General features: G+C 38.1%; 1 protein-coding gene across 12 annotated transcripts in view; it reads left to right on the top strand.

Moving 5' to 3' along the window:
* UNC79 (unc-79 homolog, NALCN channel complex subunit) overlaps positions 1 to 19,233 on the top strand; it is a 107,290-nt gene extending 88,057 nt beyond the window's left edge. For 11 of the 12 annotated variants that reach the window (XM_039552685.1, XM_039552684.1, XM_039552679.1 and 8 more), the window contains 8 exons: positions 754 to 831; positions 3,295 to 3,384; positions 6,782 to 6,957; positions 8,527 to 8,713; positions 10,083 to 10,280; positions 12,529 to 12,606; positions 17,076 to 17,117; positions 17,814 to 19,233. In XM_039552685.1, coding sequence (XP_039408619.1) covers positions 754 to 831; positions 3,295 to 3,384; positions 6,782 to 6,957; positions 8,527 to 8,713; positions 10,083 to 10,280; positions 12,529 to 12,606; positions 17,076 to 17,117; positions 17,814 to 18,014 — 1,050 coding nt within the window. In that variant the 3' untranslated portion in view covers positions 18,015 to 19,233. The remainder of the gene's footprint in view (positions 1 to 753; positions 832 to 3,294; positions 3,385 to 6,781; positions 6,958 to 8,526; positions 8,714 to 10,082; positions 10,281 to 12,528; positions 12,607 to 17,075; positions 17,118 to 17,813) is intronic. The other variant, XM_039552680.1, reaches the window with a different exon arrangement.
* Positions 19,234 to 22,532: the final 3,299 nt, after the last annotated feature.

Raw genomic sequence — 22,532 nt, 5'->3', positions numbered from 1 at the left:
GTAGGAACAAGCAAATCATCTGCAGGGTGTCCAATGCATGATTGAAGTTTATAATGATTAAATAACAGTATTGGCAAGTTTAATGTATGAATGATATGGACTCTGGAGATTTTAGGTCAAGGGATTTGGAAATAAAAAGAAACAAGAAAAAAGGTGAAATAAAAGCATAAGAAAAGCAATGAGAGAGATTCTACTGTAATAAAATGACACTGACCCTCTCTCAGAAACAGCTTGTTTATGTAGTATTGTGGCCTGTATTGTGCAGAAGTTATACCACACCATACTAGTATGTTGTCAGCTTCAAAGCTCTTCATAAAATGCATAATTGTAGAACTTCAGTGAACGTGTTATAATGTCACAGTGAAGAATATGGCATCCTGCCTTACCATTCTCTGTCATGGTTTACTCTATAATGAAAGAGGAACATTTGATATATGGAAGAAATAGCAAATATATATTTTTTTTTCATAAAGAAAGTCTGATTTGTTACACAATATTCTTCAAATTACTCCTGCACAGCATATGTGTTAATTAAGCACATTAAAGTCAGATTTTTTTCATTAAAATTATCTCATTTATAATGGTGAGTTAAGTAGGTTGTTTATAAAGAAAGAGATCTCTGAAGGCAAATTACCATGAATAAAAGCAAGAAGAGATCTGAACTGATTTTAATGAAGTAATGAATAAATTATTAGTGTCTTCAGGTTCCTCAAAAAATAATTTAAAAATAACTTGTCTTTAATTTCTTCTTAGTTTGTTTGTGCAGATGCTGGAACAAAACTAGCTGAGTCAACAATCTTACATAAACAGATGATTGCCTCAATGCCTGGAGTAAGTACTGGACCAAAGTCCATTTCTTAGTTCTGTTGTTCTGATTTTTTAAAAAATACATCTTATTCAGCTTTCTTTGCTTCTTTTTAATGTTCTTTCCTTTTATTTCTCCTCTGGTTGGCAAGATATATTACACGCTGGAGGTTGAGATGCTCCATCCTTTCTATTAATGGTGGAAAAGTTCTGAATTTGATGTTGCTTCCCTTGCTTTCACTGATAACCTTTAGTCATGTAATTGACTTCAGTGGAGCCTGTGCTCAAAAAAAAAATCGAGAGCTGCAATTCTCAGTGGGGAACAGACCAGCTGAATGCATCAAAAAATGGTAGCAGAATGGAAAGCTACAAGCCATTGCCTCCATTCTCACAAAAGATTCTGATTAAAGAAGGGAGTTAATGGTATTTCTCTGGTAATGTATATAAGTCATTCATTTATATCCTGCTGATGAGTGTAGCTGAATTACAAATACTCCTAATTGCTTGGGCACTGAATATGCACCTGGTGAATATGGGAGGAAGTAGCACAATGGGAGGTCTTGACTTGTGACTGAGTACCCAAGCAGATGGAAGGGGGTTAGCCAAGGTTTGCCTCACAGGCTGAGTGAGGAAAACTTGTTTCCCTATGTGTGTCTCAGCTTTAGGGATGACTTAATAGGATCTTTCCCATGTATCTTCTGAAGTGCGTGATTTTTTAAATGCCAATCTTTAATAATACCTTTCCTCCCAACAGGATATTTTAATTTATACTTGCTTTAAATAGACAGACTAACATTGGTGTTACGAGGTGTGATAGGAACATGATCATTTCAGAAGAAACCACAGAAAATTAGGCTGCCTACTGCTTGCATGAAACAGAATAGGTGGTTGGAGAGAAGTCTTGTGCAACTGAGCATTTATTTTCAGAGACTGGAGTGTAGCATCTTTCATAATTCTGTTATTCAATATTCTAGAAGCCAGGTTGAATCCTTAGTGCACATAAACTGGATGGAGGATATACTGACAGGGTTCCCAATGACCATATTTTACTGTTTTTTACTCCGTCATGAGAACTGACAGGAACAACATTTGAAAATCCAGAAGGTGGCATAGTTCAACACTGTGTAGACTGATACTAACATACAAAAATGGGGAGTGCCCAGGCCAGTTGTTTAAATATAGAATGCTAGAATATGTTTAAATATAGAATGCTTCAAATTTCAGCCACTAAAACTCAACTCTGGCTTAATAATTTTGTGATCGAAACTATATCTAGTTCATTTGTATACTCAGATAGGATAATCAGCTTCTATGCTTCAAAGTGCAGGTAATTAAAAAGAGGTCAAAGAACAGTAGTTTTCTTCTGTAAACTTTACTGCAATGTTTTGCCCTGAGCCTAGGACTTGGGATAAAGTAGATTTTGGTGGCTTCAAAAAGGTATCTAATTTAATAGTATGATCATTTAGCCTCAAAAGTCAAGCATTTCTTTTACTTGGCTCCTAAGAATGAGACATTCATAGTTCCCCTTGAATTCAGCTAGCATTATCTTCACCTCAGACTATTAACACATAAACAGAGGTTTATGTGATACCTAGTGGGTCAGTCGTATCACCTTCGGAAAGCTTCCCTGCAGGGTTCTGTGATCTGTTCAAAGCCCTTATTTAATCTGACAGCTTTGTTCTGTTGACTGCTTTATGCACCTCAGGCGCATCTGCTGAGGGCCAGATTCACATTTGTGACTGTTCTAGGAAAAGGATTATGAAAATTGGTACTGTGCGAATACAGCAAGCACCACATTGAGTCCTTTTGTTTTCCCTTTGAGGTTGTTTTTGCTCTGGCACAGGTGGCTTCTTAATAAGCTTATATCTTTATGATCTAACTGGAGCACTTAATAGCTTAAGTGCCATTAAGATGCTGTATTTTGAATGTTTTTTCTTCAGGAATATACAAGAAATATTCATTAGTTTTTGCAAAAAGGAAAAAACATAATACATTTTAGTGATGTTTTGCACATAAAATACCTGAAACCAGTTATTTAAACTGTTTTTCCATCGTGATTAATGTGAATGTAAGGGCATCTGTGCCTGTGACTGACTTTTGTTTTCTTTGATAGTAAATGATTGGTTCCAATTGCAGAAATGCTCAGCTGCTTGAAAAACTGAGTTGTTCAATTCTCATTGAGTTTTTAAGACTTTGATTCTGGACTGCTGTAAATTTCAGGATGACATGACAAGAATATTCTTGAAAGTTTCATCAGTTAATCTTTTATTGCTGTGACAGATAAGAGTATTTTATGATGCATGAAGAAGCTACAGCAGCTGGGCTATCTTATGCTATAATCAGATAAGAGGACAATACAGTGAGAAGAACATCAAAGAATACCTATTCCTAATTATTCTAACTAAAAGTAAAATAAAGAACTTGAGACAGACCAATTGTATTCTGGTGAAGCAAAACCTGGTACTTAAACTTATTTCTTTTATGTTTTAGTGCGGAACAGCAGCAATGGAATGCATGAGGCAGTATGTTGGGGAAGTTCTGGATTTCATTGCAGATATGCATACCTTAACCAAATTGAAGGTTGGTTCTGGGCATACATTGGTCTAAAGCATATGACTTTTTTTTAACAAAAATATGTTTTCTGTAAGGAACCTGCCTGGGAGACACGGTAGGAAGTGTTTGAGGATGACTGACAGGTGTTTTTTCCTTTCTCTTTTAAAAAATTGTTAATACTGTTATAGATTAGAGACTTCTGTGGCAGCAGTAAAAAGTAGCTTATGTGGTGTTGAAATGGAGGCTGATTCAAATATCATCAGCACACAATAAAAATGCGGGCTTGGTTTTTCTGAAATGTTGATCATAAGCAAATGTCATACCAAAGTCACTGTGAGAAGTAGTCGTGTTTAATATAACCCAGGGAAGCATAAAACTCCTTGCCTCTACAAGTAAGTACACTCCTGTGTAGGAAACCTGTGTCTCTTATATACACAGACACTTAAATTAATTGGAAGTTCAGAGGTAATTAAAATGCAGTAATTGGCCTAAAAAATGGGGGTGTCCTTTTTCTAATGGATGCTGTTGTTTTTACTGTCAGGTTATATTCTGTTGAGGTGGAGAAAAACCAAATAGCTCTTACCTCTGTAGTCCAAACTGCATTTTGGTTTCTTTATATTAGTTGAATGACAAACTGTTAAGAGTAGTGATAGGAAAATACCTCTGTCAACATAAAATACTTTATTTAGGAATGCATTTCATGAAAAGATCCTAGTAATCATTAGCTGATCAAAACCTAGAATTCCTGCTTCATTTATTAAGCAGGATATAATAACATATTAAATTTCCTACAGAATGGAAATTCTCTAAGATGTTTTGAAAAATAAATAGCCTAGGTTACAGTGCTGCTCTGAATTTTATTTATGAAGCAATGAAATGAGAATTTTTACCCCACTAGTTTCTCACACACTCACTTGTTCACAGTCCTCCTGGCTCCTCCACCCCACCTTTGCCCCAGAGGGGACACCTTATTGCAGGTTAATAATACTTACCACAAAAAGAAGAAGAATCCCAGCTAAACTGAAACTTGTATCTTGAAACTCACTGTAACTGTATTTTACTGGATAAAATATCCCTTTTCTTAGGTTCTCACCCTCCTGGCCATGAATTTCTTTGAATTAAAAAAAATAGTCTAAGGGAAGCAGCCTGTTATGCTGGAGTAGAAATTTACTTCAAAGCACAAAGTAATTAATCATTTTAAGTTGAATTGGATTGCCTTCCCACTCTATCCTCTTAAGTTATTCACCTATTTTTCTTAAAGTTCAGAACTGCTTTCAGAATAGGTAGGCAAATGAATCATAAATGAGGCAAGAGATACATCTGGTTTGCTAGTTCCACAGGAAAAAAAAATGAACTTATCTGAAACCAGAAATGGGGAAAATTTGTTTATAAATACTTGCAGGTATCCTCACTCCTGTGTAAAATGTTTCTGTAGAAAACTTTCTGTCATTTGGACTTTTTTCCTTCTGCCCTTCTTTCCTTGAGCTGTAGTCTGAGTTTTAGAGTTGTTCTTACAGAGCTGAAGTCTGATGATTACTTCTTATGCTCAGCGGGACTATTTATTTTTAAAAAAATCATGAATTGATATAGGTAGAACATGAGCTAAAATTTTGCCCATTTTTTCACTTTCATGTTTTGAAATTCGACAAGAAGCTTCCCAAATAAGTCATCTGCCCATTTAAAACTACGTCAGAAATTGCATGTTGTTTTGATTTAGCCATGTAGTACAGGAATCTGAGGACAAAATTAGCATAATAGGAGAGTCAAATATGACCATAATTTTATGTATTGTAAAGAATAAACTTTTCTGTCTTATAAAATTAAAAGGCAGTTTTTATTTACCCAGAAATTATTTAACCACTTACTCTGTGGCTTCAACATATTTGAGAAAATATTTGTAAGCATTTCTAAGTTTACAAATAGTCAGAACTTCAAACAAATTCACAGCATTTAGATTCAAATTCTTGCAAGCTCATTTAATATATTTCCTTACATTGCTTGGGTTTTATTAACAGCAGTGTTACTCACTAGAAAATGAGTCCTAAGTTCATCCAGTTGTACGATTTCTTATGACAAGTGTGTATTATCAACAGCATCTGGGGTTGATAGCTAGCAAAGAATGCTATATGATTTATATGACCAGTAACAATCCCAACAGCAGAAGTTTAATGTTGGTTTCCAAATTTGGAAATTTCTACTCTCTGTAGGAATTCAGTGAACAGAAATAGTTAAAGTTGTTTATTTATACCTAATGTCATCTTTTGTGTGTCCAATAATAATGTCTGTGAAAGAGGCTAATTATTTTCAGTCCTTTGTGTTAGCAACTACTGCATTATAAAAAAGGTATAAATGTTAATTCTCAAGATAATCACATTTCAGTGTACTGTTTCTGTTCAGTTTATTGTGATTTTTTTTCTCTTTGCGATAACATTTTAATTGGTAAAGTTTGGCAGGATTTTATTTAGAAAATTCCACCATTTTTGAAGGTTTATAATGTATTTACCTGCAAAACTGTCTATCCTTTTTACTTGTCTATATAACAAAGTCATTAGATATTCATGCTGGTACATAGGGGTTTTTTCTCTTGAAAGAGACTTTAAGTAAGTGCAATTTGAGAGTGTAAGTTTCTGGGGTCAGATACTTATCTGTTACAGAAATACTATTGGTTCACTGATTTTTATCCTGTTATAATAATTGAATAACTGATGACCTGATTTTCTTGTGCGAAGCATATGGCTCTCCTTTTAAGCAAGCAACTGCAGTCAGCCTGTGTTCTGTTATAGTCTAATACCAGAAGGTAATGCAAAGTTAGCTTGATAGAAATGCAGAAGTACCTCAAGAAGCACCAATGAAACATCCCTCAAAGCTGGCAAAGCAGGATAATTAATTGTATTTACAGGCATAAATATTTGCGTGTTTCTTGGTAAGAGGTTTGACCCTTTTTATCACCAGAGCTTAAAGGCATTTGTAACTGAAAGGTGCAATATAGCTGAATAGTGCTGGTGAAAAGTGAGAGCTTCTTTCTGAACGTGTAAATAGAGTATTGCACATAGCATCTGGGCAGGAAATGCCTTCCATCTTGTTAAATGGTTAGGTTCTTTTGTTTTCACCTAAGCTCTCTGGATGTGCAAGCATTAGTTTGTATTTATGAGCTGTTGTACAGCTGCCTGAACATTTTGCCCAATTTATATTTTGTCTGGCCTCTTGAAATTGTGGGTGGGGAAAGATCTGCATCATACAGGTGTTACTCATATAGGGACTGGAGAATTTTTTAAAATCTATTTCTCAGTTTTGTTTTGTAGGCACAGTTAGAGATCCTGAGAAGGAATTGAAGGGGAGTGAAATAGAATATGCTGTTTTTTGGAAGAACTTAGTTCAAGCAAAATACTCTTTTTGGGTAGGAAATCAGATCTTTGCCTTGCAGAGTCACATGAAGACTTGTTCTCAGCCACTGCATGAAGACACATTTGGTGGACATCTGAAAGTTGGTTTAGCTCAGATTGCTGCCATGGAAATCACCCGGGGAAACCACAGGGACAACAAAGCTGTGATCCGATATTTGCCTTGGCTTTACCATCCTCCTTCAGCAATGCAACAAGGGTGAGAACGCTTTTCCACAAAAAGGAATACTAAAATGAGTTAGAAATTGTCACAAAATTATGTTTTTATTGCCAGATTCCATAGATAAGATCCACAGTAGGGAATGGTGGCAGTGGGACATTGAAACAGCTGCTCAGCAGTTCCGGGATCCTTAACTGAGGAATTTGTCAATGTAATATTTAAAGTACATGCCAAAGGGACAGTGAAGGTAACTCCAGGGGCTTGACTGGAGTAACACTGGAATTTAACTTGATTCTTGGTCTAGATGCAGACAGTGAAAAGCACAGAGGGACTTGATCAGTCCTAGAATTACAGATAATATTCTACGAATTGTAGACAATACAATGGGAAATGGCCTTTGAAATTATGGAGCACAAATGAGTGAGAACTTTAAGTGTAGGCCTACTGATGTGATAATAAAGTTAGATGAGAGAAATCCTGCTCAAGACATGTTTTCTGTCCCTTTTCACTGTGAGAGATCCCTTGTGTTACAGTGACAACAAATGAGATGTTTTGAGTGTAGGCAATTGGACTATGTTTCAACAAACCTGTATTCTTGCCCCAGCTTCGTCCCAGACTGCCTATCCAGGATTTTGGGCACTATGCTGCTTAGGCTCCAGTCCTTTAGATACATCTGCATATGCACTCATGTGGAGCATATCTGCTTTTGGAAATATGGAGTGCTTATCTCCTTGCACTTTAGTTTCTTACATGTTAAAAAAGGAATACATGCTCTAAATTTAAGGTAATGAATTACTTTAAGATCCTATAGGAACTTGTGGAAGAGCATTTTGACAGAGTTTATTAAAAATCAAAAATTAGTGGCATGCTTCTTGTGTAATATGAGTCTTTGACAATGATGTCAAATTAGAAACTAGAAACAGCAGTGAGAGTAGCCTAGTAAATAGTGATTTATTGATGGAAAAAAATTACTTTTTTCCTGTGCCTCTGAATTCAAATGAGTATTTACTCAGAGCTTAGAAGCGGAAAAGGGACAGACAAGATGTCACCAGTAAAGGGCTCTTCCTTTTCAGATTATATAAGCACACTGCTTTGCAATTAGACATTGCAGTAGATGGTGGACAAATACTTAAGTGTCACAACAAAGCATAGTCCCTGCCCTCAAAAACACAATCTAAATGTGCAAAGAGAGGCTCAAGAACACAGAAATTAACTCTGCTTTACCAATGGAGAAGTGGAACACAGTGGAGGTAAGGCTGCTGAGTGGTGTCCAGGGGAGCTGAGAGGAGCGTTTCCACTTGGGCAGTCCTTCCCATCTGATGATATCTGTGTAAAAAAATCATTGTATATGGAAGCAGTGAAGCTGTGAATGCTTTAACCTTTTATAGAGACTGTTTCTTAGACCCACCAAATATGTTCTGTTGGACTTGTATATGGTACGCCAAGGCCACTAAGTTCTGTGTGGTTGGGATCTTCCCAAAGCTGTACCAATGATCTGTGTCTCCAGCACCCTGAGACTGCATCTGCCTAATGTGCATAAGGAGACTCCATATTTTGGGGAAAGCCAGAAAACTTAGTATCATTGTAAAATCTGCTCTTTCTTGACAGGCCCAAAGAGTTCATAGAATGTGTCTCACACATTCGTTTGCTGTCCTGGCTACTTCTGGGGTCTCTGACACACAATGTTGTCTGTCCAAATTCTCCATCATCTTGCATGCCTATTCCACTGGATGCAGGTTCACAAATTGCTGACCACCTTATTGTTATTCTGATTGGGTTTCCAGAGCAATCAAAGGTAAGGGATTATGTGTTTTAAGTAGAGATGTGTTATGTACTGGCCTTATTGCAAACATTTATTTTTAGTAAGAAAAAAAGGAGGGGTAAAACCTTAATAAAATCCAGGGCCTAGGGAAAGAAATCTCTGTACAGTTTTTCTTAAATGCATAGAAAACTGATGAAATCAGTACAGTTAATGAGGTTTGGCTATTTCAAAATGTCTGAACACAGGAGTGAGGAAAGAAAAATTGAGTTCCAAACTGAACCTTTAGCAATGGCAGTCTCTGTAGCAAATCTTTCAGAAAGTTATTTATTCTAGTTGTATATTTGCACTGGATAGCATGTAAGTAATTTTATGATCAAAATCATTACAAACAGTGATGATTCAAGCACAACTTTTTTCTTAAGGTGTTCAGGACCAGAAGAGTTATTACAGATTATAAGACATTTGTGACAGTAGTTTAACACAAATATAGCAGCAGTCTTTGACACCAACCAGGGTTTTATTAGTGACAGAAGCAGAATGATCACACATCTTATACATAAAATCCTCCTTTCTTTCCCTTCACCAGCACACTGGTGCTTCCCATTCATTTCTTTGGCCTGTTTTTGCTCTTTCAAATACTTCTTTTCAGTTACCAAGCAACCATTGCAATGTTTGGTGCAGTCATACTGCCACAGAGCATGAATCCCTCTTGCACTTGCAAACTGAGAAAACATTTCTGACCAGAAGCATCTTTCTTGTAATGAAGTAGTTAATGTCCAGCAGTCCTGGAGGCTCAGACACTGTGGTATATTACAAGGATTAGCAAAGAACCATGCATGAGTATGCAAAATGAATTCTCGTTCCTTGACCATTTCCTTGTGACTATGAGCAGTCCCAGCAAAGCAGAAATGGATGACAGATTAACAGAACAGATGTAGTAAGATCATGCATTTTGTATGATAGCTGTCCTTTTGGTGATCAGAATCTGAATGACTTACCCCAACAGCATTTCTGAAGTGGAGTCACATGCGCCAGAGCCTCCATACCTTCCACAGATTGCTGTGGAGATTTCCATTAAGAAAGTTTCAGAAATAGTCCTGAATTTTCAGAAATAGTCCTGTTTTGCAAAACTAACCTTCTTTTAAAGGGACTGACCTTAGTGCCATGCACTTAGATGGCACGGGAGCATGTTTGCAAATGCAGTTTTTGGTCTGTAAATATAAACCCATTTTTTAAACATGGAGAAGATGTTATCAAGTGTACTTGACTTACTAGTTCCTAATGGGTGGGAAATATGGGAAAAACTGCACGGTGGGACACATGACAGGGGATGAAAGCCTCTGCACTATATCCCAATACACTTATTTAAATAAACATTTCCTTTTATTTTCTGTTTCTACAGACATCTGTTCTGCACATGTGTTCCCTGTTCCATGCATTTATATTTGCTCAGCTCTGGACAGTGTATTGTGAGCAAACAGCAGTAGCTCCGACAGTCCAGAATCAGAACGAATTCAGCTTTACAGCAATCCTCACAGCCCTGGAGTTCTGGAGCCGAGTGACACCGAGCATCCTCCAGCTAATGGCACATAACAAAGTGGTGAGTCAGGTGCTGCAGACAGATTTAGTACAGATTAAACTCAGAGGAGGCTTGGCTCTGTTTCAGTGGAATACAACAGACTATGAATAACATCATAAAGCGACTTTGATGCTTTTGAGAAATTAAAGGGATAGCTAATTAGTAGTGGTTTAACCTCACAGTGGGCCTGAAACTGGATCTAGCCAGAATCTGCCTGAAACAGCATTAAGAGCTTGAGTTGCTGCTTGTTGGATTAAGAGCTCTTTGCATCACGTCCCATTTTATGTATATTCCTGCTCTTAACTGTGGTCTGTTGTTTTATCTGACTCTGCCTTACAGCAGAAATGAACTGTTCTAGGATAATTCTGTGAATATCCATTTGATTATTTTTTACCATGTGATGGTGAAAAATTACACAACTGCTGACAATTGGCCACCCATAATTCACTGGTTACTTATCAGAAATAAGCGACATAAATATCTCTTGAAACATTTTTGAGTAATGAATGACCAGAAGGAGGCATGTCTAGAAATAAGATTTAAAAGGGAAATGTTCACTCTGTCCAAAAATTGTCCATATCATTTGTTTGGAAATAACCTTTAAACATTTGTTTATCCCAACTACTCTCTTCTGTTGGAGCAACTTTGTACAATAAGAACTGAGGGGTTCCAGCAGCCCTCTCATAGCTGCTCTTTGCTTACCCTTGACTACTGATTCTCTGCACCTGCAAGCTTAGGGTTAAGAGCTTGTTTCTGATGGGCAAGACCTACTGCGTTTCCCACATCCGAGATAGTCGCGACAGGTCAAAACTTTTGAACTGAGGTGTTCACTAGTAGCTCTGGCTCTGGAGAGCCTGATGTTAGCTTTGAGTGGGAAACATTTTTATACATGGCCCATTACTCTTAAGTCAGGTGCTCTTAAGGTCTGGGTTTTTACGGTTTGATGCTTTCAAGCTTTTCACTTTTGGTTTGTTTGGGTTTTCTTTTTTCTTTTTTAAATGTAGACCTGTTATGTATATGGAAATTGTTTTATATAGTTCCCCTTTCCCCATGTGAAACATTTCCATCCTAGGCAGGTATGGACCTTGCCCTTTTAATTGTAATTGCATGGGCTACACTTGAAAGTCTCAACCAGTTACTGTTTCCTGTGTCTTGTCCATATCAAGCAAGGACCACCTATAGCTGTCTTTAGATGATATTTTACCAGGGTGACATCTAGCAGGGTTCCCAAGCCACAGTAGTTCACAAGCCATTGTTGGGAGCAGTAGTTCAGGGAGCTCCATTTGAAGGAACAGGAAGTGTGCATAGCATTCCTAACCAGCCCCTTGTTTAGTCAGACACAAAAGCCTCTTGTCAAGCCTTAGGACAAGAATATGACTGGGAAGTCCCAAGTTCCAATCCTTTTTCTGAAAGTATATCATTATGTAGCTTTAGTGCCAAAGTTGTTAAGCTCTCTGCCTCAGCTCTTGCTCTGTGAAATGTAGATAATAATACTTGCCTGTCTCACAGGGGTGTTGTGAGGTTAATTAGTTAGTGTTTGTGAAGCACTTTGAAGATGAAAAGGACAACATAAAAGCTAAGTTTATTATTATCAAGGGGAATTTACATGTAGTTTAGACAGGCACTGTAAATACTCACTGCTGGCTCAGGGTGTTTGTCTTGTACCTGTGAATTTACACAATATAAAACATAAAAAGCTGTCTGCTACCAAATAACTGATATTTGCATCTGTCATAAATTATGATACAAAATGGAAGAATTACAGACTAGCTGTCAGTTAGAAACAATAAATTGTCTTTTGATGGGGGATAAAAAGATGGGTTTTGTGAGTATGTTAATTTTCAAAGATTGAATAAATAAAGATACCAATTTTTGACACACAGATTGATGAGAATTACACAGCAAAGATATAAAAAACAATTTATGATGTCTGAAAAGAACAAAGCCAAAGGCAACTTGTTTTGACATGTGACAAGTATTAAAATATATCAAGGATTGAAATACTTAACCAATAGATGTTACCACATTGGGGTAAAACTAAATAAAGAAAAATATCCCATATGTGCTCATGTAATATTTAATCTTGTGTGTCAGTGGTTGATAAATGCACACCTAGTGATTCAGTATCCTATCTGGATACTGAATGACCTATCCTAGGTCCTTTGCCTAGCAAATACAGGAAGATTCTTCTTAGAGACTATTGGCTTAGTTTATGATACTGTTATGCTGGACATTAATTTGGTTTTACGCTTGATTTTTCTTTTCCAAGATGGTGGAAATGGTGTGCCTGCATGTGATCAGTTTAATGGAGGCTTTGCAGGAATGCAACTCCACTATCTTTGTAAAGGTAGGCATACCATACCATGACTATTTAGTTAATGAGATTGCCTGACTGTTCTGATTTCTGAAAGTACTGTCCTCTGCTTCCCCTCCCACTCAAAAAAAGGAAAGTAGAAGAAACTGAAGTTAAATGTTAATGCCATGATACAACCTAGCAGAACATACTGAAAAATAAAATCTCTGATAAGGAGACCAGACCACAGTCTCAAATTCAAGTTCTCCTGATTTTTTTTTTTAATGGACATCTACTTCCTCTTTCCACTGTCACTAATGTCAATAATGATCTTATTTCTCTAATAGACACAACTAATGTCACTGACTTTGAGAGCCTCTAGCTATTGCCTGAATTTTCAGCCATTCTGTATCTTTTAATCATCATAGGTCCTTTGCAGATCTCATCTGTGTTCTGAGCCTCACATTCTTTTAGGTGGATAACAAAAACTTTTTGCCACAGTGTTTTTCTTGTTATTATATGCATATGTGTTGTTTCTTTGGAAATCCATATTCAGTCTTCCATGGGTTATCACAGTGTTTGCAGAAGGACTGAGGTAGTCTCACAAGCATAAATCAGTATTACTAGCCTTTTCTATGTTTTCCCCGTGCAAGAGAGTTTCCACAGAAGTAGTTAAGGTTAATATAGTTCTTCTGTTGCTATAAAGGAAATTTCTGACTGTTGCTTTACTCCAGTCTTTTGTGATCAAGCAAGAATTGAAAATAAATTAGCTAAAATTGAAGGTCTTTATGTCAACTGACATGAAAGCATTCACACTCATTGTGAAAATACAGATTTGTAATGTCTTGATTCACTACAGAAATTCTGTCACTAAGGGATGTTAAAGTGATTATGGCTGTGCCTGAAAGACGTATGGACTTCACTTTTAGCCAGTCCAGGATGTTCAGAATTTGACAAAGATGAAGAGTGGCTTTAAAGCTGTGAAAAGAGAGGCCTTTGGGGCCAAATCCCTGTCACAAATCAAATGAATGCTTTCAGAGGGTTATATTTGAGAGTATATATCAATATAATTCTAAGTCAGGTTAAAAGAACATTGTTGTTACCATAAAATCAAGCTCATAAAACTGTGGAACTCTGAGTTAAGGTGCTAAGCTTTCATGTTTAGTGGATAGGAGATGGAAGAGAAGAATCTGGGTGACCAGATCCCCTTTACTCAGCCCCAAAGTGAAATCCTGCATGAACAATTTATCTACATAACAGTACTATAGGATTCATAGTTCCAGGTTACTATTTTTTGTCAGAACTAACTAAGTGTAAAAATATTTATTGTAGATCAGAAAAATAAGCGCCATGATTTAGGGAAAGGCTTACTGTGTGTTTGAAGTCCTTCAAAGACACAGGGGTGCAAAGCTTATTCACACAGGAACCAGTGAGTGGCTTCTCTAATTTAAAAAATCAAATTTGAGACTGTCTCTTCTTCAGTGACTGTGACGTAGATCTGAACTTTGTTACTCCTACTTTGTAAGTCTGAATGATGACCATTCTTTGAAAAAGAGTTTACCAGACAGGTTTTAGGTAGCTTGTTTTATTCTAGACAATTTTATCTTGTGTTTTAAAGCACTTCTTTTCTCTTTTATTTAGATGTAATTCTTTCAAACAAGGTTTAGTTTTCACTGAAGGAAAGGACAAAGTGTAGTGAGTTCAGGCTTTTTTTATACAGAACATTCTTATCACTCAGAGATTTATTCGGCAAAATTAATAATTCCCAATGAATTTCTCTTGGAATTGAGCACAGTAGCATTGATAAATACTGACCATATATCATTCTTATAATGATATTTACTGCAGTGTGTTTTATTCCATCTGAGGATTCAGGTGGTGCAAAAACTTACTTGTTAATGAAGTCGTTGCATGATTAAACACACACATGTCTCTAATACACCAAAATGAGAAGGTGGTGCACGTGACATGATGCCAAGTGGTTTATGGATAGCTATCCTACGTGGCCATTTTATGTATGGTAAGTGAGGGGAAAAAAGAGAAGACATGAACAGTGCATCTCTCCTTCACTGAGACAAGAGTTTTCTTTATACCTGAGATAAGCACTCCTTCATCTCCTCCCGGTGTTGGTGCTGTGAGGTTTCCTCCTCCCAGTACTGTTGGCCTTTGCTATTAAATTAAACTCACACTGAAAGCATTGAGATGTGTTGATTACTTCCCATAGTATTTGAGCCATTTCATATATTCACAGAGGATATTTTTTGGATCTGATGTTAGACGGTCTTTACCAATCTGGTGTGAAAAACAAAGTTGCTTTCCTATGAAAACATTTCAGCCATTATGCATTTAATTTTTTTGCTAAGTTTTAGCGAGATATATGCATACACACACACACACACAGATGCATATATATACACGTATATATTGAATTCATTATATATTCCTCTGAAGGGAAGCATTCTGCTTTAGAAGGGCTTAAATGAAAGTGTTCAAATTTTCTCTTGCTTTTCTATGTCAAAGGAACTGGGAAAGTGGCCATACCAGGATAGGCATTGGTGATGGAGACCAGCTCCTTGCTGATCACATCTTTGACCATCAAATGTATCTCTGAGGAACTTGGGAGCCTACAGTAAAGGCAGGAACAACTCAAGGCCTTTTGCAGAGACCCAAGGGTTTTATGCAACTCCAGCAGCTGCTGTCTAGCTGTTCTACAGCCTGGTTTCCCTTTAAAAATTGGACTGGAATCAGTATAATTTTGTTGAAAATATAAACTCAAAAAATTTGACAGTGTCTGACAGCACTCTGTTCTTCCAGCTCTTCTTTCTAACTAGAGTTTTGTATTCTTCCTTTGTGAAGAAAAGGCTGGCTGAGGATTAGTTAACAAAACTCAAGTGCTTCCATAAAAATGTCTTCTTGTGTGACTTATCTATCTGGCAGCTGTAGCACTAGAGGGCTTGCTTGTGCCTGCAGCAGAGTGTTTTATTTCTCTAAATATGTCCAGACCCTGGAAGACAGAACTGGTGCTGGAGGACGAAGATCTGTGTCTGACCTTAGACTTGTCTAGAAGAGATATCAATAAAAGCTAGTTTCCATGAGCGCCCTTTACAGTCAGTGGAGATACAGTATTTTTGGACATGATTCATCTTGATCTATTTTAGATACTTGCTTTGGGACAAGATGAACTAAATGTGAAGTGCTTGATTCTCTCAGCTGACTGTAAAAGTTGTCCAGTGAATTGGTTCAGATGCAGAGTACCCTAAGTTTTCTACCTGGCTTCCCTTCTTGCTTGATGTACTTCTGACACCAGTCCTGCCACCACTGGCTAACTCCATAGGAACTTCTTCAGTGTCAGATGAAGTTGTCAGTGATATTTTGTTGATGGCAGTGGGGTGTGGAGCATGGCCTCTCAGACCTGTTCCTTCCTCACCAAAAACACACCTTGGGATTGTGGTCACTGCATCTTATTAAGCACTTCATTAGTGTGAGAGCCCACGGAAGGGTGTACAGAGCCCACATGTCTGCATCTGGCTGCGTTCCAGCTGTTTGGGCATTCATCTGTCTGTAAATGCTGAGGTTTGACTATGGTTCTTCATGTGGTAGACTAAGTAATGAGTCCTGACAGAGCTGCATATGATTCTCCAGCACAAGAGCACTGAAATTGAAACAATTATTGTTCCTTGCACAAGGGAAACAGCACTTTATCTAATGTTGTCAATAGTGATTAGGTTTAACTTGCAGCTCCCTGTAGCATAATTGGCAAATTGCAAATTTTAATGCCATATTTTAGAACAGTAACCTCAGTGGATAAATTAATATTGAAAAACATGAATACTTTTGCTAGAAGTGCCTCTCTGGCTTTCATAAGGTTGTCATGTTACACTTCCTCAGAAGTAAAAGTTCCCTGAAGAGCAGGAGTCTGAAATACATATCGCTCCAGTCCAATCACAGCTGACAGATTTGCAGACCTCCTCACCTTGTCATTCTGGATAGCTTTTACCTGTGCTCCCTGGCCTACAGAATATCTCACATTCTGCAGTGCAGCACTGATGTGACTAGTGGCTTATAAAATGTTGATTACCATTTAAATATATGACCTGTTATTAAGAACTACTGCTGCATGGTTTTTTTTCATTTTTTGATGTATACCTCACCATGCAAAATGTTTACTCTATTTACTCCAATATTGCTCACCTGCGCATACAAAACACCCTCACAAGGAAAATAAGAAGTCACTTCCTATACTTCCTATAGCAAGTTTAATTCTGTATTCTCATCATTGCCTTAAACAGGATATCAGTAATTGGTACTCATGATCCATCAAGCTACTGACAAGGGAAACTGGCTTCTTTACATCCGAGAGCTACCTTCTCCAAATACTTTAAATAACCACATTTTCAGATTTGTGGTTCAGACCATGCCAATTCAAATGGCTAAATGCATTAGAGATATCTTTCTCTGTCTCACAGTAACTGTAGCATGTTTACAGTCACTTGTATAACAACAAAATGCACTTCTTCTTGCAGCTCATACCAATGTGGTTGCCAATGATACAGTCAAACCTAAAGGTAAGTTGTTTCTAGTACCTTATCATTTTATTCTTAGAATTGTACATTCCTGTAAATTCTGGAAAATAAGATATGATCTGCAAACTCTCTGAAAATAGGTAATTGTAGCATATGCAGATGAGATGTAGGTCTGAAGTGTGAGCATACATAGAGAATCATTGGCTGAGATACTTGCCCTGTAGTCAGTATTGCTCTACTTTTCCCTTCTGGAACACTTTCCTCTAACCAGGGTCTGTGTTGGGGCCTTTCCTCTCTATTTACTGAGATCAGTTGTTCCCTGAGCTGTGGTTTACTTAATGTCTTAGGCTTGAGAGTTCCCTGACAAGTCAGGGTTGGGACTCTTGACTCAGGAGATAGATTTGAGTTCTAAAGATGATATTGTGGGCCTGTTTGCTTGGGTAAAACTGTGCCAGCTGGCCCTCTTTGTAAGGGAGAGCAAGGTGGATCAGTGTGGTTTGTGAGTCAAGAGAATTTTGGTGAAGAGAAGAAAAGTTTTGGAGTTGGTCTCAGTACGGAGTTGTGTCTGTAAGCACATATGCCTTCCATGGCAACACCACAGTGCAGGATGTGGAAGATAGAAATTTGACACTGGGGCAGTGTAAGAAACTCCCTGGCCAACAACCTATACCCTTCAAGTTGTTATATGAATGTATGTGTTAAAGGTAAAAAACTACATGTTTTGCATCATTTCAACAGCATTTATCTGCTGGACTTCAGCTCCGCCTCCAAGCCATCCAGAGCAATGTCAACCATCACAGCCTGAGGATGTTACAGGGGTCAGGACAAATGAACAACAGCTCATCTGTGCTCCGCAAGTGGCTACAGTGTACCCAGTTTAAAATGGCTCAAGTAGAAATTCAGTCATCAGAAGCTGCATCTCAGTTTTATCCTTTATGATTCATGTAATTTGTTCCAAAATATTAGTTTTTTAGCCTAGCAATAACAGGGTTAGAGCTGTAAAAGACTTTTTGTATAAATCAGTATACAGAGTACATACTGTAGCTACACTTTTTAGCCTAGGACAGATTGTGAAAAAGCTTATAATGGGTGAAGATAAGGGCCTGCTCCTGCCAGTTTATAATTACAGTTACTCAGGATCAACAGGTTCTAAGTCTGCATTCATGAACATGGATTGGACTCAAATCTATCGTATTGTACATATCTCTCTGATCATTGAAATAACTTGTTCTTAAATGTTTCTTTACATTATTTTTGAAGCTAAAACAAAAATCACTTTTCTTTAACTTCTATTTTTTTTAAAAATAGAATTGTGGGTATTCACAAACATGGAAGTGCTATGTTGCTATTTTTTGACAATTACAAAAGAAAATAGGGTTTTTAGGAACCTTTATATGAGTTTTTAGGGGGGATGTCTTTTTTTTTTTTAGAATCACAGCTGGCAATGCAATAAAATCTGTCACTATAAACCAGTGATGTTCTAATGAAGCTTTTTGTCATCATCTTCTGGGAAAACAGCAGCTTGTAAGGAGAGTTGTTATGAAGTGCACTTAGAAATTAGGTTGTTAAACTGTGCCAATTAATTTGTCTTTTTTTTCAGTCCATTTTCCAGAACTGCAAGTCTGACTTATTATTTTTTGAAATACTGCTTTTACTTAATTGATTCTCTGCTGCTGTTCTTTGTAGGTTTCATAGAAACCTCTTTAATTTTGTGACTACTGTATTGTATTCTTCTGTCTATACTTGTATACAGTACAATTAAAAAGATATCCCAAATCTATTCTTATTGATGTCTACAGAATATATGTTGCAGACTTCAAGAGGAGCATGATTGGACTTGAACTTTTGCATAAGGATATTTACAAATCCCACTATTTGCATACTGTTGTATTAAACATGATATTTAATAACAGATGGATTTTAATATCATTAGGGGACTCAGCCAAAGCCCATTGGAATCTAAGGAGAATCAATTAACTCAGTGAATTTTACATAAAGTCTTGAAAGCATCATGATTTACCACCTCTTGTAATAAATACTTAAATCTGTGCAATCCCAGTTGTATATTCTGTGTTTATTCTGTAATGCACTGATTAGAAAAATAACAAACATTAAGTTGTATATTAGAAGGCTATTAAATTCCTGGTCTTTATTACCACTCTCAGGATCTGTCTGAGTGCATTTCAGGTTTTGTGAAGGGTCAGTCTTTCCTCACTGCATTTACTAAAATAAAAATGGAAATGTTTGCAGATATGCCATTAAAGTACCATTATGCATTACAAAAACAACAAAAATAAAACCAACCAATGAAACAAAGAAAAGACAGTAAGGCATGTGCTAGCTTGCTTAAAATATGCCTCTTTATGTGTTTCCAGTGGAGAGAAGTTGATTTAGCTAATCTAAAATGGAAAGCAACCTAAAATGATCTACATGGAGGCTGGGGATGAAAAAACGGTAAGTAAGGATAAAAAGGAATGAGAGAGATCCTCCCATTGAGTCAAGATACAGAGTGGACTCTCCTTGCCAAAGTCAGCCCCAGACCTGACCAACTGTTTTTGGGCCTAAAGGTTTTAACAGCACTTAATTGATAACCTAATTTAAGCAATTTAACAAAATATTCTATAAACACACCCACTTAGAGGCCTATCTTACTTACACACTTAACATACTTTAGAATCCAAGAGGGAACACTCACAGTACACTTACTACAGCACATTCACACTCCCATGCACACAAAACCAGTATGAGTATGTACAAGGTACCTGTGAAAAATTCCCCTCGAGTTCAATGAAGTATTAGCTTTGGATGCCTTTGCATCTTCTCAACAAGTGATGGTGAAAGTGGGGGTATCAGCCCCATCAGCAGCATCTGCTCAGAGGGAGGTGGCCTAACGAGCCTTTCTGAGATCATAGTGTGGTCTGACGAGGAGCAGGGAGGGGGATGCACCACCACGGGCATGCTCTTGAGCTTGGAGTAGTTTATTCTCAAATATTAACCATCTTTCTTGCATCCTTCTTTCATCCAGGGTCATAACTCTTGGGACTCTTAGATCTCTCATGGCGTGTTTATTCCCCTGACTGTGTGCATTAATGTACAGGTACTTCAGAGAGGTGCCCGGCATGCTGATTTCCTGAAGGGGTTTTGGGATTTTCTCCATAATGATTCCCTGTAGGCACTTTCTAGCTCATCTGCAGAATGCTGGTGGTTGAGCTGTGTTTTGTTGATTTTGGATCCCATCCTGTCACATCACCCCAAGCTCCATCACTCCCTCATGGGGGTGCAGTACCAAGCTAAGTGGTAGGCAGTTGGAACTTTCCCTTCGGGCAAAAAGGAGCTGTGGTCTGTGTTTTCAGTGGAACTCACTCCTTCCATTCCTCAGCCGTGTCTTCTTCAGTCTTGTGCCTGCAGCACAGGTGACACCTTTGCTGAGTAACCACATTAATAGCGGGCCCAGGTTCACTATTGTAGGGGCTGGGGTCTCTCTACTGAAATGGAAGTGCTATTGGGCCCCTGAAAGTGGGATGTGTAGGAGAGAGATTTTTTTGTATTTTGATATGCTGTGATCTGGTGAAAGACAACTGAAAGACAAGGAGAGGGAGGGAATATGAGGCCCTTGGGTGTGAGGTGGGTGAGCTCAGATGGGTGCAATGGGAATTGTGGAAACCTAAAGGATGAAGAGAGATGATTTGCAGGAGAAGAGTAGAGCCTGAGAGAGCTTGTTGTTAAAACTCACTTCTGGAAAGGAGAATCTGTGATCAGGCGTCTCACTCAGTGGATAATGCATGGAAGCAACATGGTGAAAGCTCTTTCCCTACCTAGAAAAATCTGATTCAAAGCATCTATGTTCAGACTGGCAAAACTCAAAAAGAATGCAAATACAGTGGTGGGGAGTTATTAAAATTAAACAGAAGCCAAAAACAGACCTGCTGAATCCAGGTCTGTAAACAGTTTAATACTGTGAGAATTGAGATGTGGTTTCAGCTCTGGGTTTAGAGATAAGAGCTGGTCACGGAAACTACTCCCATGTTTCAACATAGGATTCAGTATGTATCTGTCACTGATTATAATTAATACGGTTCTCATGGAGCTGTTATGCCTAGGCAGATTAGGACTGCAAGTATGTATTAAGAAGCTGCTTAAGCATAGGGGATACAGCCTGGAAGATGGTATAACCAGTATAGGGGTGTTCGACTAATAACAACAAATAACATGGGGCTTGACCAGATATGTGTGGTTTAAGACTTCAGGAGAATCTTTGAAGTGCACTCTAGGGATCTTCAGAAGTACAGAAATCTGCATTAGTAGTTTTTTAAAGCACTGTAAAATATATCTTTACAGTGCCTGAGGTCAATATACATCTCAAGTCACTCACATTATCTCTCTGAAATAGCCCTGAGCAGCAATTCTTTATATTCTGTAGGAAGATTAGGAAATAAATAACACTTGGTGTTCCCTGAAAATGCTGCCAAATAGCAGTGGCAAATCTTTCTGCTCCGCCATGCTCCCAGCACAGCTGTGTCTCTGGGTGTGTGTCACCAGGAGCAGAATCCATCCTCTGTAGGATCATAGAGAGCTGCCACTTAGGAACAGTGTTTAGTCTTCTGCTGCAATAAGCTGCTTAAATCAACCCTTGTTACCAGGATGGGCCTAGTAAAAGAATTAATTTAGTGTATGCTGAACTGTGAAATTGCCAACAACAAGGGGCACTGTGGATGAAGCGATGGTTAAAACCCCACTGCTGCTGGGTTATGTAACCCGTGTCCTGAGCGTGAGGTTAATGTCTGCATGGGCATCTCAGGGGGTTTCCTCTGCCTCTGGAGAAAACCATGGCCTGAGCTGCATGCAGGGTCACACAAACAAAGGCTTTTACAGCCCATCAGTTAGTACCTACATACGTGCCTTATCTTATACGTAATGTTTCTGCAACGTGTCATTAGAGCCGTGGCAGTTCAAAGGCCCTAAAAGCACAGTTGGTTTTCTGGCTTTGCTTTCCATGCTCTGACAGCAGTCAATGTGCTCTAGGACTGATGAACATTCTGAGATGGAAGATCTCTCTGAACTCTTGCCTGCAAAGCTTCCTTTCAAGCTGGATGAAGATTACCAGAGCCCAGGGCTGTTTGTCTTTGCTAGCGTGTCCTGGAAAAGAGTTCTGCAGCCAAGAATCCTGTGCTACTCCCCCAGCTGCACGCAGCTCTTGGAGAGTTCTAGCCACAGTTTTTCTCGTTGCCTCTTAATGTGACTCTTTGACAAAGCAGAAGTCTATTTTTTTTCAACAGGATCTGAGTCTTGATTGCACAAGAGCTGCTTAATCAATGATGTGGGTCTTCAGCCAAGCAGTCTGCCTGAAGCCAGGCAGAGGGAACAGCACTACAGTTTATTGGGCTTGATGCAAATTTGGAAGGCAGGGCTCTGCATTTTTCACTTGGTTTCTAACTCTGAATAACTCTATCCACTTCT

Source organism: Corvus cornix, chromosome 5 (assembly GCF_000738735.6).
Source record: "Corvus cornix cornix isolate S_Up_H32 chromosome 5, ASM73873v5, whole genome shotgun sequence".
Taxonomy (NCBI): Eukaryota; Metazoa; Chordata; class Aves; order Passeriformes; family Corvidae; genus Corvus; species Corvus cornix.
Note: the sequence above shows the minus strand (reverse complement) of the source record. Positions and strands in the feature narration are given on the sequence as shown.